The sequence below is a fragment of the Cherax quadricarinatus genome, chromosome 68 (assembly GCF_038502225.1).
Source record: "Cherax quadricarinatus isolate ZL_2023a chromosome 68, ASM3850222v1, whole genome shotgun sequence".
NCBI lineage: Eukaryota > Metazoa > Arthropoda > Malacostraca > Decapoda > Parastacidae > Cherax > Cherax quadricarinatus.
This window is the reverse complement of record NC_091359.1, coordinates 4,245,225-4,261,456: the sequence shown is the minus strand read 5'-3', so window position 1 is coordinate 4,261,456 and position 16,232 is coordinate 4,245,225. Positions and strand designations below refer to the sequence as shown.

At 36.7% G+C, this 16,232-nt stretch overlaps 1 protein-coding gene across 1 annotated transcript in view; it reads left to right on the top strand.

Annotated features, from left to right (window-relative positions):
* Positions 1 to 7,649, top strand: part of mRpS21 (mitochondrial ribosomal protein S21) — a 9,593-nt gene extending 1,944 nt beyond the window's left edge. The window contains exon 3 of the mRNA XM_053789750.2: positions 7,463 to 7,649. Coding sequence (XP_053645725.2) covers positions 7,463 to 7,579 — 117 coding nt within the window. The 3' untranslated portion in view covers positions 7,580 to 7,649. The remainder of the gene's footprint in view (positions 1 to 7,462) is intronic.
* The last annotated feature ends 8,583 nt before the right edge of the window (positions 7,650 to 16,232 follow it).

Here is a 16,232-nt window from a genome sequence, read left to right as displayed (position 1 = left end):
GACTCACAAAGTCGTAATAACACAATTGCAAACAAACCACAGTACTGGTGAGGTTAAAGCTCATGGCAAGTGAGTCGTAAAACTCCAGGTCAGTGCGTAATCCACTGGGCCAGTGGCTTATGCACTGACCTGGAGTTTTACAACTCGCTTGCCATGGATTCTAACCCCCACCTATACTGTGGTTTGATCATAATGTGATCTCTGTATTGTTTTCTCATGAATGCATTTTATATATTGCCTACTTCTATACTGACTTTTCCAGGTGCTCAGGATGATTTCCCATATTGCATACAATAGTTCTATATTTTGCCCCAGTCACTACCATTACTGAAATTAAGTTCACTAAACAATTCCATGTGTTGGATGTTTCTTTAAGTTTTAACATGAATTACATATTTGCACTTTAGAGGTTTGTGATCATAGTAAATTATTTGTGGTGCCTGGTTATTTCTAATTGTTCACTGGCTATGTTATCCATTCTGATCTGCTGTTTTGCTTGCAGACTTGTGCACTTTAGTAGAATGTTGAAAGTTCTGCAGTATGTGTGTGCTCATCTATAATAGCCACAGTTACTGTTTGTTAAAATGGTCTTACTTATTTTTCCTCCTCCAAATTTGGAAATATAGAATCTCTTAGGAGTATATTTGGTGCAAGAATATTTTAATCTTTGTACCTTTTGATATCCAGTTTCTGTTCTGCAAATTCCTACTCTTCCTTGTGACTTATCTACTCGTTTTTCACATCTATGAATGAAGTATTTTGGTTTCTAGATTTTATATATATATATATATATATATATATATATATATATATATTTTTTTTTTTTTTTTTTCAACAAGTCGGCCGTCTCCCACCGAGGCAGGGATATATATATATATAATTTTTTTTTTTTTTTTTTTTTTTCAACAAGTCGGTCGTCTCCCACCGAGGCAGGGTGACCCAAAAAAAAAAGAAAGAAAATCCCCAAAAAGAAAATACTTTCATCATCATTCAACACTTTCACCACACTCACACATTATCACTGCTTTTGCAGAGGTGCTCAGAATATAACAGTTTAGAAGCATATACGTATAGAGATACACAACATATCCCTCCAAACTGCCAATATCCCAAACCCCTCCTTTAAAGTGCAGGCATTGTACTTCCCATTTCCAGGACTCAAGTCCGACTATATGAAAATAACCGGTTTCCCTGAATCCCTTCACTAAATATTACCCTGCTCACACTCCAACAGATCATCAGGTCCCAAGTATCATTCGTCTCCATTCACTCCTATCTAACACGCTCATGCACGCTTGCTGGAAGTCCAAGCCCCTCACCCACAAAACCTCCTTTACCCCCTCTTTCCAACCCTTTCGAGGACGACCCCTACCCCTCTTTCCTTCCCCTATAGATTTATATGCTTTCCATGTCATTCTACTTTGATCCATTCTCTCTAAATGACCAAACCACCTCAACAACCCCTCTTCTGCCCTCTGACTGATGCTTTTATTAACTCCACACCTTCTCCTAATTTCCACACTCCGAATTTTCTGCATAATATTTACACCACACATTGCCCTTAGACAGGACATCTCCACTGCCTCCAACCGTCTCCTCGCTGCTGCATTTACCACCCAAGCTTCACATCCATATAAGAGTGTTGGTACTACTATACTTTCATACATTCCCTTCTTTGCCTCCATAGATAACGTTTTTTGACTCCACATATACCTCAACGCACCACTCACCTTTTTTCCCTCATCAATTCTATGATTAACCTCATCCTTCATAAATCCATCCGCCGACACGTCAACTCCCAAGTATCTGAAAACATTCACTTCTTCCATACTCCTCCTCCCCAATTTGATATCCAATTTTTCTTTATCTAAATCATTTGACACCCTCATCACCTTACTCTTTTCTATGTTCACTTTCAACTTTCTACCTTTACACATTCTCAAACTCATCCACTAACCTTTGCAATTTTTCTTTAGAATCTCCCATAAGCACAGTATCATCAGCAAAAAGTAACTGTGTCAATTCCCATTTTAAATTTGATTCCCCATAATTTAATCTCACCCCTCTCCCGAACACCCTAGCATTTACTTCTTTTACAACCCCATCTATAAATATATTAAACAACCATGGTGACATTACACATCCCTGTCTAAGACCTACTTTTACCGGGAAGTATTCTCCCTCTCTTCTACACACCCTAACCTGAGCCTCACTATCCTCATAAAAGCTCTTTACAGCATTTAGTAACTTACCACCTATTCCATATACTTGCAACATCTGCCACATTGCTCCTCTATCCACTCTATCATATGCCTTTTCTAAATCCATAAATGCAATAAAAACTTCCCTACCTTTATCTAAATACTGTTCACATATATGCTTCAATGTAAACACTTAATCTACACATCCCCTACCCACTCTGAAACCTCCTTGCTCGTCCGCAATTCTACATTCTGTCTTACCTCTTAATTCTTTCAATTATAACCCTACCGTATACTTTTCCTGGTATACTCAGTAAACTTATTCCTCTATAATTTTTACAATCTCTTTTATCCCCTTTCCCTTTATATAAAGGGACTATACATGCTCTCTGCCAATCCCTAGGTACCTTCCCCTCTTTCATACATTTATTAAACAAAAGTACAAACCACTCCAACACTATATCCCCCCCTGCTTTTAACATTTCTGTCATGATCCCATCAGTTCCAGCTGCTTTACCCCCTTTCATTCTACGTAATGCCTCACGTACCTCCACCACACTTACATTCTGCTCTTCTTCACTCCTAAAAAATGGTATACCTCCCTGGCCAGTGCATGAAATTACCGCCTCCCTTTCTTCCTTAACATTTAAAAGTTCCTCAAAATATTCTCGCCATCTACCTAATACCTCCCTCTCCCCATCTACTAACTCCCCTACTCTGTTTTTAACTGACAAATCCATACTTTCCCTAGGCTTTCTTAACTTGTTTAACTCCCTCCAAATTTTTTTCTTATTTTCATTAAAATTTCTTGACAGTGCCTCTCCCACTCTTTCATCTGCTCTCCTTTTGCACTCTCTCACCACTCTCTTCACCTTTCTTTTACTCTCCATATACTCTGCTCTTCTTATAACACTTCTGCTTTGTAAAAACCTCTCGTAAGCTACCTTTTTCTCTTTTATCACACCCTTTACTTCATCATTCCACCAATCACTCCTCTTTCCTCCTGCCCCCACCCTCCTATAACCACAAACTTCTGCCCCACATTCTAATACTGCATTTTTAAAACTATTCCAACCCTCTTCAACCCCCCCACTACTCATCTTTGCACTAGCCCACCTTTCTGCCAATAGTCGCTTATATCTCGCCCGAACTTCCTCCTCCCTTAGTTTATACACTTTCACCTCCCTCTTACTTGTTGTTGCCACCTTCCTCTTTTCCCATCTACCTCTTACTCTAACTGTAGCTACAACTAAATAATGATCCGATATATCAGTTGCCCCTCTATAAACATGTACATCCTGGAGCCTACCCATCAACCTTTTATCCACCAATACATAATCTAACAAACTACTTTCATTACGTGCTACATCATACCTTGTATATTTATTTATCCTCTTTTTCATAAAATATGTATTACTTATTACCAAATTTCTTTCTACACATAGCTCAATTAAAGGCTCCCCATTTACATTTACCCCTGGCACCCCAAAATTACCTACTACTCCCTCCATAACATTTTTACCCACTTTAGCATTGAAATCCCCAACCACCATTACTCTCACACTTGATTCAAAACTCCCCACGCATTCACTCAACATTTCCCAGAATCTTTCTCTCTCCTCTACACTTCTCTCTTCTCCAGGTGCATACACGCTTACTATAACCCACTTTTCACATCCAATCTTTATTTTACTCCACATAATCCTTGAATTTATACATTTGTAGTCCCTCTTTTCCTGCCATAGCTTATCCTTCAACATTATTGCTACTCCTTCTTTAGCTCTAACTCTATTTGAAACCCCTGACCTAATCCCATTTATTCCTCTCCATTTCATGCACTGGTCAGGGAGGTGTACCATCTTTTAGGAGTGAAGGAGAGCAGAATGTAAGTGTGGGAGAGGTACGTGAGGCATTACGTAGAATGAAAGGGGGTAAAGCAGCTGGAACTGATGGGATCATGACAGAAATGTTAAAAGCAGAGGGGGATATAGTGTTGGAGTGGTTGGTACTTTTGTTTAATAAATGTATGAAAGAGGGGAAGGTACCTAGGGATTGGCAGAGACCATGTATAGTCCCTTTATATAAAGGGAAAGGGGACAAAAGAGACTGTAAAAATTATAGAGGAATAAGTTTATTGAGTATACCAAGAAAAGTGTACGGTACGGTTATAATAGAAAGAATTAGAGGTAAGACAGAATGTAGGATTGCGGATGAGCAAGGAGGTTTCAGAGTGGGTAGGGGATGTGTAGATCAAGTGTTTACATTGAAGCATATATGTGAACAGTATTTAGATAAAGGTAGGGAAGTTTTTATTGCATTTATGGATTTAGAAAAGGCATATGATAGAGTGGATAGAGGAGCAATGTGGCAGATGTTGCAAGTATATGGAATAGGTGGTAAGTTATTAAATGCTGTAAAGAGTTTTTATGAGGATAGTGAGGCTCAGGTTAGGGTGTGTAGAAGAGAGGGAGACTACTTCCCGGTAAAAGTAGGTCTTAGACAGGGATGTGTAATGTCACCATGGTTGTTTAATATACAGTGGACCCCCGGTTAACGATATTTTTTCACTCCAGAAGTATGTTCAGGTGCCAGTACTGACCGAATTTGTTCCCATAAGGAATATTGTGAATTAGATTAGTCCATTTCAGACCCCCAAACATACACGTACAAACGCACTTACATAAATACACTTACATAATTGGTCGCATTCGGAGGTGATCGTTATGCGGGGGTCCACTGTATTTATAGATGGGGTTGTAAAGGAAGTAAATGCTAGGGTGTTCGGGAGAGGGGTGGGATTAAATTTTGGGGAATCAAATTCAAAATGGGAATTGACACAGTTACTTTTTGCTGATGATACTGTGCTTGTGGGAGATTCTAAAGAAAAATTGCAAAGGTTAGTGGATGAGTTTGGGAATGTGTGTAAAGGTAGAAAATTGAAAGTGAACATAGAAAAGAGTAAGGTGATGAGGGTATCAAATGATTTAGATAAAGAAAAATTGGATATCAAATTGGGGAGGAGGAGTATGGAAGAAGTGAATGTTTTCAGATACTTGGGAGTTGACATGTCGGCGGATGGATTTATGAAGGATGAGGTTAATCATAGAATTGAAGAGGGAAAAAAGGTGAGTGGTGCGTTGAGGTATATGCGGAGTCAAAAAACGTTATCTATGGAGGCAAAGAAGGGAATGTATGAAAGTATAGTAGTACCAACACTCTTATATGGGTGTGAAGCTTGGGTGGTAAATGCAGCAGCGAGGAGACGGTTGGAGGCAGTGGAGATGTCCTGTTTAAGGGCAATGTGTGGTGTAAATATTATGCAGAAAATTCAGAGTGTGGAAATTAGGAAAAGGTGTGGAGTTAATAAAAGTATTAGTCAGAGGGCAGAAGAGGGGTTGTTGAGGTGGTTTGGTCATTTAGAGAGAATGGATCAAAGTAGAATGACATGGAAAGCATATAAATCTATAGGGGAAGGAAGGCGGGGTAGGGGTCGTCCTCGAAAGGGTTGGAGAGAGGGGGTAAAGGAGGTTTTGTGGGCAAGGGGCTTGGACTTCCAGCAAGCGTGCATGAGCGTGTTAGATAGGAGTGAATGGAGACGAATGGTACTTGGGACCTGACGATCTGTTGGAGTGTGAGCAGGGTAATATTTAGTGAAGGGATTCGGGGAAACCGGTTATTTTCATATAGTCTGACTTGAGTCCTGGAAATGGGAAGTACAATGCCTGCACTTTAAAGGAGGGGTTTGGGATATTGGCAGTTTGGAGGGATATGTTGTGTATCTTTATATGTGTATGCTTCTAAACTGCTGTATTCTGAGCACCTCTGCAAAAGCAGTGATATTGTGTGAGTGTGGTGAAAGTGTTGAATGATGATGAAAGTATTTTCTTTTTGGGGATTTTCTTTCTTTTTTGGGTCACCCTGCCTCGGTGGGAGACGGCCGACTTGTTGGAAAAAAAATAAATAAATATATATATATATATATATACATATATATATATATATATATATATATATATATGCAAAACAACCACTCTGAAAGAAAGAGAAATTCCAAGCGCTTTCGTGACTACTCACATTATCAGTAGTTCCTTGATAATGTGAGTAGTCACGAAACGCTTGGAATTTCTCTTTCTTTCAGAGTGGTTGTTTTGCATATTTTGAAATCACCTGTTTACTGTGATCTTATTGCATATATATATATATATATATATATATATATATATATATATATATATATATATATATATATATATATATATATATATATATATATATATATATATATTTATATTTATATTATATATATATATATATATATATATATATATATATATATATATATATATATATATATATATATATATATATATATATATATATTATATATATAATTTTCTTTCCTTGGAACATATCTAATTGCCTCCCTTTCCCCATTCTCCAGGTGCTATTATGACCCTTAACAGTTCAGTATTTCTCTGAATATAAAAGGAAAATGGTATACAGTACAGTATATCTAGCTTTTGTTTATTTCATGGATTGTAGGTTTTTACTTTTATCCTTTTTAGTGGAAATGTCACCCCTTTTAGTATTTCGGTAATTTTTATCCATAATTTAGCATTATTGAAATATCAGTTTCATTTAGTGATTACAGCATTTATATACTCTGCTTGTTTGTCATAAAGATTGTTATAAAAGCCAAGTATGTAAGTTCTTAAACAAAAAGCACAGTGTTGCCATCAGTATAAGTGTATATATTTCTAAATGTGTATCTCCATGCACATTACATATGTTATTTTATCATCTTGTTACAAAAATTTTACTTTAGTGAAACCTCATTTTAAGCAATGAATACAGGAATAGGAATTCCGGTAATGCCGATTGTCCGTTAAATTTGAATTATGAGATTGTTTCACCATGATTATAACAGTAACGGACAATTCCAAAAACAAACTTTATCCGTTAAATCCAACATATGCCCAGTGAATCGTAACAGTAGCAAACAAACTGTGTCCGTTAAACCCAAAATCAATTTACTCAGTGGACTGTAACTGTAATGGACAATTCTGAAAATTATGTCCTTTGTTAAATTCAAAATAAATTTACCCAGCAGACCATAATAATATTGACAATTCTGTAAACAGTGGACATTTCCTGTTGTTTCTTGACTTTGTTCTGACAGCGGACTCGGTTATATGTGAAATTTGTTAAATTGAGGTTTTACTGTATTTTACTTTACACATTAAATGCTTGTTTATTTGCAGACCCGTCGCCGCATCAACTTTGAAAAGGCCAAGGCAATTTATAATGAAGATATGAATAGGAAGATTCAGTTTGTCATGAGGAAAAACAGATTAGATCCTTGGATTGGGTGTGCATAAAATATCAGTTGCAAACTGTGTAGTGTAATAAATGTATTTCTCAATATAATGTTAATAAAATTTGAATGTATTGTGTGTATTTTAACCTAGAGTGCAGAGTTGCTTTCCCATTGGTGTTTCATATACATTTTTTTTTTTTTTTAACAAACCGGCCGTATCCCACAAAGGCAGGGTGGCCCAAAAAGAAAAACAAAAGTCTCTCTTTTTAAATTTAGTAGTTTATACAGGAGAAGGGGTTACTTGCCTCTTGCTCCTGGCATTTTAGTTGCCTCTTACAACACGCATAGCTTACGGAGGAAGAATTCTGTTCCACTTCCCCATGGCGGTAAGAGGAAATAAACAAGAACAAGAACTAGTAAGAAAATAGAAGAAAACCCAGAGGGGTGTGTATATATATGCTTGTACATGTATGTGTAGTGTGACTTAAGTGTAAGTAGAAGTAACAAGACGTCCCTGAAACCGTGCATGTTTATGAGACAGAAAAATGGACACCAGCAATCCTACCATCATGTAAAACAATTACAGGCTTTCGTTTTACTCAATTGGCAGGACGGTAGTACCTCCCTGGGTGGTTGCTGTGTACCAACCTACTACCTATAACAATTATTTTCATATATATTTAATTTTATTTCTGAGATTAAACAGTATTATAGATATAAACCACTTCATGGATATAGCCAACTTTTTATGTTCAGCAAGCTTTACACTGACTCCCATACACTGTATTCTTTCCACCTTTTGTGTGATTAAATAACTGCAGCTGTCACTTGGTATTTTAATTGATGCTGGTTGTTTAAACTTGGTATTATTTATTTGTGTTGTTTGTTTGTTTGTTGATTTTATCTTTTTATTGTGTATTTTTTTTATGCATGCGAGTGCTGCATGTTCTGTGCTATCAGAGCAGCACGGTATGACCCTTGTGAGTTTAACGTTTAGCTATGATTACAGTATAATGATAATATGCAATCAGAGCACTCTGTAAATGTCACAGTCACTCACTCATGCAGCTGCCACTTTTACAGTTGCAAAGAACTGCTCAATCTGTGTGAATCCTGGAGGAAATTTTAATATCAAGAATGCCATCAATATATCATTGATGAGTTTGGAAGGAAGTCCTAAATGCTACAGTGAACAATGTATGAAAGAAACTGGCCAGAAGGTGTTAATTATTTTCATAGATTCAAGCCATAATCTCCAGATGTTCATAGGGTGATTGTTACCCTAGATAGGCATGTGGGGTTTGACAAGGATGAAAGTGAAATACCACATTCAAGAGGCTGAATTTCCAAGACTAGAGATATTGAGTGATTCATCAGAAAACAAAAAATGAATTACATCTGATCCACTCTACAAACAAAATTAATTATCAATCATTTTTTTTGACACCCTCAAACATCTGGACATCACAAGATTGACAAAGGCAGAAACACCTTGCCTAGCAAGTGTCAAGCAGAGAAAAAAGCAGAGCACTGAGCCCAGCAAGTGCCTGACAGCGAACAGCCAACACACCCACAAGCCTCTGAAACCATTACCTTCTACCACAAGGAAAATTGTTTCGTGAAAGTACATAAAAAACATGCTCACACCTACTGTGTATGTATGCATCCTCTCATATACATGTATATGTGAGCTGGGCTGCACAGTATGCAACCTACATGTACTTTGTTGACATAAAATGTAAATCACATGCATCCATTGCCAAGAAAAAATATACCACTCATCTCCCCATTTTCCTGTCCCCATTCCTATTCAACCCATTTGTCATCCTCCCTTCTTTCCTTCCCCCTTTTTAACCAGGGCTGTGGTCAAAATTGCTGACTGTTGATGAGGATGATGCAGAGTTATTAGAGTCGTGACAAGCCTCTTAACAATGAAGATTTGATGCAACTTGACAAAATTTGCAACATGTAAGGAGAAAGTTGAGGTAAGTACTAACAGAAACTATTTAGTGTACAAATTTCTCTTAAAACAATTCACAGTAGTAAAAGGAGTAGAGCATGCCATGACCTTTGGTAATGTAGCCAACAATATATTAAGTAAACACAGGAAAGTATTTATAGAAATTAGATACAGAATATTCTTGTCCAGATCTACATCTCCAGTTAACTTATTTTCATTTAATAAGCCATTCCCTATCTAGGTCAGGGGTTACGATAACTTGCGGTGAGACAGTGGTTGCTAGCACCAAATTATAATATGTAATCATGCTCAAAAATATTGTGAGCATCCTCTTATAATTTTTTTATATTTTATTCTGGAGAAACCAAAAATAGAGACATACAGCTCTGAAATTGACTATGGTAGTGCTAGAATATCTGTGAAATGCTGAGTAATCCATAAGGGATTAAAATTTTTTTTTTTTAATGGTCACCCATTCACAATGCATGGAATCTACTCCACCACAAAGGTGACCCAGTTTCTGCAGGATTGAAGTGGGGGCTTTAAAAGGAGATGTGTTTAAATTTATGTCTATTAGCAACAGTATTCTCAATTTTCATCAGGTTAATAAATCACTCTTCAAAATACATGTTTATTGATAAATAAAAATATGAAATAAATTACATAAATTTTACAACTTGGAGTTGTGACTACATGCCCAGCATCTCTTTTAGCATAAATAGTGGAGATATTTCTCCTTATATCTAAATTTACTGATCTTTGCTTCCAGTGACCCTGAACAAATTAGCGATAAACATTGCAGAATGTGAAAAAAATTAAATAGTATTATTTGTTTTGTGATTATGATTTATGTAATTTGAGAGTGAATTGTTATAACATTATTCAGTTGATAATGATAATATAAATTTGATGTTAGAAACAGAATGTGTTAAAGCTCTGATAACCAAACAGTTTTAGTGCTCTGTAATACATAAAACAACCTCTTGGAGGCAAGATAACTTTCTACTAAAAGGAACTATAAGTAAAGAGGAACTTGTTAGATTATTAGGCTCTCCAAGTTTATAATATTCTCTGTATGGTCACAGACCGGGCCGCGGGGGCGTTGACCCCCGGAACTCTCTCCAGGTAAACTCCAGGTATGGTGCACTGGGGCAAACACAACCATTATTTTTTGACTGGTAAATTATCAAAGCCTTTGAAAATTGTTGCTTTTCTTTATTCTAGAACTTTAAGTGGTCTGTAGCACCTCTTTCAAATGTTCAAAAATCACTTAAGTAATGTAGAGTACAGGTCCGTCATCACAAATCCGGCAATCAGTTATTCGGTTCCTTCAGTTATTCGGCACCAATTTCAACTAGCATAATTTCAAATTTCCAGGATCGCCACACCAACCTGCTGCTACTGTTTGGTGGCACTACTTGCTGCATAAGTCATTCCAATTTCTTTTTCTCCATTTATTGTTATAACCTGGTTAGTTTTAGCCCTAGCCATGGTTCCAATGAATAAAAGAAATGCTTCTCGTTGTGTAAAGCACCTACACAGTACATTGTCCATTAGAGATAAGGTGGCTTTAAAGCTACTGTCATTTGCCATGAGATCAGTCTCGTGATGCAAGTAAGTTTATTCGGGTATACACAAATACAGTTACATAGATTATCATGCATAGCAGCATATGTGTAGAGAACCTGGGATAACCCAAAAAAGTCAGTGACTTATTTCCATTGGAGTCCTTTAATGCAGGGGAATATGCTTTATTATGCTAATATCAATACTACAGCTTATTTGCCTATCAAAATTTATCTAATATGACATAATAAACAATATACATAACAGAAACATGTTAAGTACTCCAGAATGAATGATATTTGGTATAATACCGAGCAGTTCAACGGAGGTATGAAGAGGATATGGGATACAAGTACCATTTTCTTGTCCCTGTCTTGGGGGCTTATATTAGAGAAAACGGAGTATAGCACAGGGCTAACTGTGGTATACACTCGTACTGCACCATAAAACTGAAACAAAAAAGCTATTTTCTTTACACAGATTATCACACATAGCAGCATATGTGTAGAGAACCTAGGGTAACATAAAAAAGTCAGACAAAGTGACTTATTTTCAGTACCTGGCTTGAGCTTGCCATACATGATTTCTGGTAAAAAAAAATTTTCTCAGTTATTTGTTGGGGTATCTTATTGAAACTTGGGCAATATATGATGGAAAGATGCTTCTTAATGTACACCAAAAATGTAAAAAAAAAAAAAACAAAGGACGATAAATAAGGGAATTCACTTCTCGGCCATTAGCCGCCTCTTTGCGGTATACAGTGGACCCCCGCATAACGATCACCTCCGAATGTGACCAATTATGTAAGTGTATTTATGTAAGTGCGTTTGTACGTGTATGTTTGGGGGTCTGAAATGGACTAATCTACTTCACAATACATGTATTCCTAATGGGAACAAATTTGGTCAGTACTGGCACCTGAACATACTTCTGGAGTGAAAAAATATCATTAACCGGGGGTCCACTGTATTTTTATATGGTTTCTATGGTTGTATTCCCGTTGTTTTGGTCTCATTTATAGAATGGAAGATATATTACAGAAGTAGACATGATTTTGATTGGTTTCACAATGAAAAGTACCTTTAAATTGAGCTCAAAGTAGCAGAAATATTCTATTTTTGCCGAAGTTCAATGAACTTTGTGTAAGTCAAGTTGGTTAATTTTATTAAGTGTATTCTAACCTAATCACTGTAATCCAGCAAACTCGGTAATCCATCACACAACAGGTCCCAGTGATGCTGGATTTGTGATGGAGGACCTGTACTAGAGGCTGTAAGTTTCATAAATTTTATTACATATTGGTTTTGGCTATACAGTCTAGTGATTAAATAAAATCTGCACCATATCAACAAATTCATTTACTTAACTTTTAGCTTAGCTCCTTCACTGCATACACATCTTAAACTTTGTTATTCATACTGTGGTACTGTTTGATGTTCCCTAATATTTTTTTTTGTATCCCTCTCTCCTTATCTCTCCACATCAACCAAAAAATTCAGGTTTCCCACCATGTACTGTGGCTATAACACTCCTCTGAACTTTACATTCATTGGAGGAAGCATTAGACCCACCAGAGTCATACAGTGCCTAGGGAAATGAGAGGCAGGCTCAGTTAAAGGAAGGGAAGGTCAGGTCTAATTCTTGGTATCAAGAGCCCTCTTTCAACATAAAGGCACTTCCGATGAAGGAGTTAACCGGCTGTATAATACAGTTGGTAGTGGTGTGGTAGCATATACAGTATTAGTATTTAAGGGAAAAGTGCTAAATTTGAAAGGGTCATACAGTACCTGGAGAAAGGAGGGAATCTGGTTTGATATGAGGAAGAGGAGAGTTGCTCCAGTGCCTTAGATCAGTGTCTGTCAACATCAAAGTGCCCCTTATTCCCCTTCCTTGAAGGATAGCAAGGTATAACAGGCTAGATAGGGCTTTCAGAAATTCAGTACATGGGCCTTTTGAATATAATGAATCTTGTTAACTGGAATGAAAGTCATTGCCAAAACATCCACATTGCAATTCCTGAGCAGAAAACTTCCCAGGGATACAGGAACTCTGTTAACCTCCTACACTGTCCCATTCAGTAGTTTTTGAAAATAATTTTCGTCTGTAGGTGATCCTTAGCTCTGGTTCAATTTAGAATACTTTGGTACAGTCAATGGGTTTGCCTGTTGCCCTTGGAACTCTTATGCAGGTTTCTGGCCTGCAAATTACCTAATTCTGGAAGATCCCTTTGCTAATTATATTCCCAACATCCCATAACCCTTCGTTGGTCTAGTACATCTACATCTTCCTCTAATTCAAACGTTATCTCACATTCAGTATCCCTATAGGTGGATTATGCTATTGTGAATGAGCAGCAATGAACATGGACTTTCCTTCATTTCAGGCAGTGACCTTTCAGATTTCTGCAATTTCAACAGTTTGAGACCTATATTTTCCATAGGCACTTGCCATGAATATAATTCATCTTGGGTTAAAATTAAGTACTTTTTATTATTTGTGACTGCTTGATCCAAGGAAATGAAGTTACATTCCCCTTTCTTAAATCAATCCTAATTATCTCCCATTCCACAGGTGCTGTATGACCCTTTCCATCCCCTTCCTGCATCACATGACCTATATTGGTTTAGTGCTTTTTTAATAACGAATGTACCCCTGTGGATTTAGTGCTTCCCCAGTAATCATTAAAATCTGCATTTATAGCAAATGGGACTATTCATCTTTTTAAAGCCTCTTAATTTTTGACACCATGTTAAGCCTATCATATATCCCATCAGTACACACAACACTGAATGACCCACATAGGTCATGTTTTTTGTGATAACAGTACCCATCAGTACACTGCTGCTTGGCACTAAATGCAAGTGAAGTGTAAGTAGTTGTAGCTGCCTGCAAAAGTATTTATATTTAATGAATACATGGATGCCCTTATTGTAACTACTTTCCTCTCTTAATCCTATCTTTATGCATATTCCTATTTCTTAAATGACCACGACAAATTATACTAACACTCAATTTCCCTTCTACATGTACCAAGTGCCAAATCAACCAACCAGATTGTGATGGACATGTGGGCTAGCAGGCCACCACGAGCAACAGTCTAGTTAACCAAGCAAGCACCAAAGAAGCCTGGCTTAAAGCCAGACTATGGAAGTAGAAACTCTTCAAAAACTCCAAGGTAACAGTATATACCTCATCTTACACACGTCTTTTTCTTGCTGTCTGGTACTGTATTACTTATTCAGGTTTAAGGCTTTATTGTGAAGAAAATATGAACACCTGAAAGTTTCTTTCTTTCCATGCTTTTATCATTCATGCATCTGCAAAAATAGTATTAAAATTTTGACATACTGTAAGGTATATATATTCTCTGTTGCTGTAATAGCACAAAAGTTGACACTGAAAGAGGTTTAGCTCTAAATTGAAAGATTTACATTTAAACATATATTGTCATTAAATTGTAGAAATTATGACTTTTCTTCAATACAGTGGAAATTACACATTCATTTACTAGCTGACCATTGATATCTACGAATATACATGAATACATGTTCCTGGCATTCATTGACCACTATGGTATTTCACCATTTACATACAAAATATTTAGCCAAGCAGACAAGCCTTTTCTATTGGCCAGATTATCTATACATAAACATGCTTTCCCATAGTCCTGTATTATATAAATTGATATGCAGTAATACTGTGAGTACCTATACCATAGTGCACTTAAGAATTAGTATAAATATGCAATGTAATTTTTTCTATATACATTAATGCTGCTAAATCTATTGGAAGACTACAAGTGCTTAAACAGTAATGCTCTGATGCTAGGTACTAACAGCAGCTGCTTTCATTAAAAAATAGGGGCATAGTTTTTAATTACATGTTCAGCAATAAGCTATACTACAAAAAACTGAAAGCTATTATCATTTTAAAATTTTATGCATGTAAATGATCATGCCGGGATTTTTTTTTTTTTTTTTTTTTTAGTTAATTGCTGATCCAACAGATATTTATGTATGTGAATTGTAAGGAACAAATGAGCAAGGCAAAAGACAAATTGGCCTAGTTACCCGTGTAAGCACTATCATATAATTTCAAGGGGCACCATAACATACAGTAATGGCTCTTTAGTAACTGAACAAAAGTGATGGGCTCTTTACCCAAGAAATTGGAACTGCCCCTCTATTTTTAATTAAACCTGATTGCCTCTTTATTTCTCCAGTACTTACAGGCACAAGTGCTTCCCATGAATATAGATAGTACAGTTTAATATACAGTGGACCCCCGCATAACGATCACCTCCGAATGCGACCAATTATGTAAGTGTATTTATGTAAGTGCGTTTGCACGTGTATGTTTGGGGGTCTGAAATGGACTAATCTACTTCACAATATTCCTTATGGGAACAAATTCGGTCAGTACTGGCACCTGAACATACTTCTGGAGTGAAAAAATATCGTTAACCGGGGGTCCACTGTATATATTTTAGAGTATTCCAATGTTATGGACACAGTTTTACTTTATCTCTAAAATTTTGTATCTTTTCTTATTTATGTAGGAAAATTTCAGTGATAAAATCAGGCAACCAGACGAATATACTGAATTATTTTATTTTCAAAAAATAAATGCTAGTTTGTGTCTCGTTTACAACCATTAACCCTTAAACTGCCACACACATTGATCAGTAGGTATGCATTTACCCCCCCCCCCCCCCACAATAGATCAGTGTTTAAATTCTAGCTCCCTCAAAAATGGCTGCAATTGGGAATGTTAAGCCTACTCAGAATAAAATAAGCCTGTGTCATTTTTGCACCAACAAAATATTCCTCAGCTACACTGGGCATTGTGAGAACAGTTTGTTTCAAGTACCATACCAACATGTCTCATCTTTGACATCCCCTCACTCCACAAACTATTGGCCATTTGCTATTTGCCCAGGCTGATTGTAGTACCAAAGATAGTGATGTGGGCTTGCAGTTGCATGAATATAAAGATACAGAGAGTGCTGCTACCACTCTAAATGCCCCATCAAGAAAGGAAAATCCTGATGAGCTTGAAGCATTACATAACACGAATTCCTTCCACTGAGAAGAAATGTGGGTGTATGTCATACGAGTCCTAATGGGTAACCAGACGAGACGTCCATATTGCACGGTACAGTCTATATATAAATCGTAAGATCAGATTA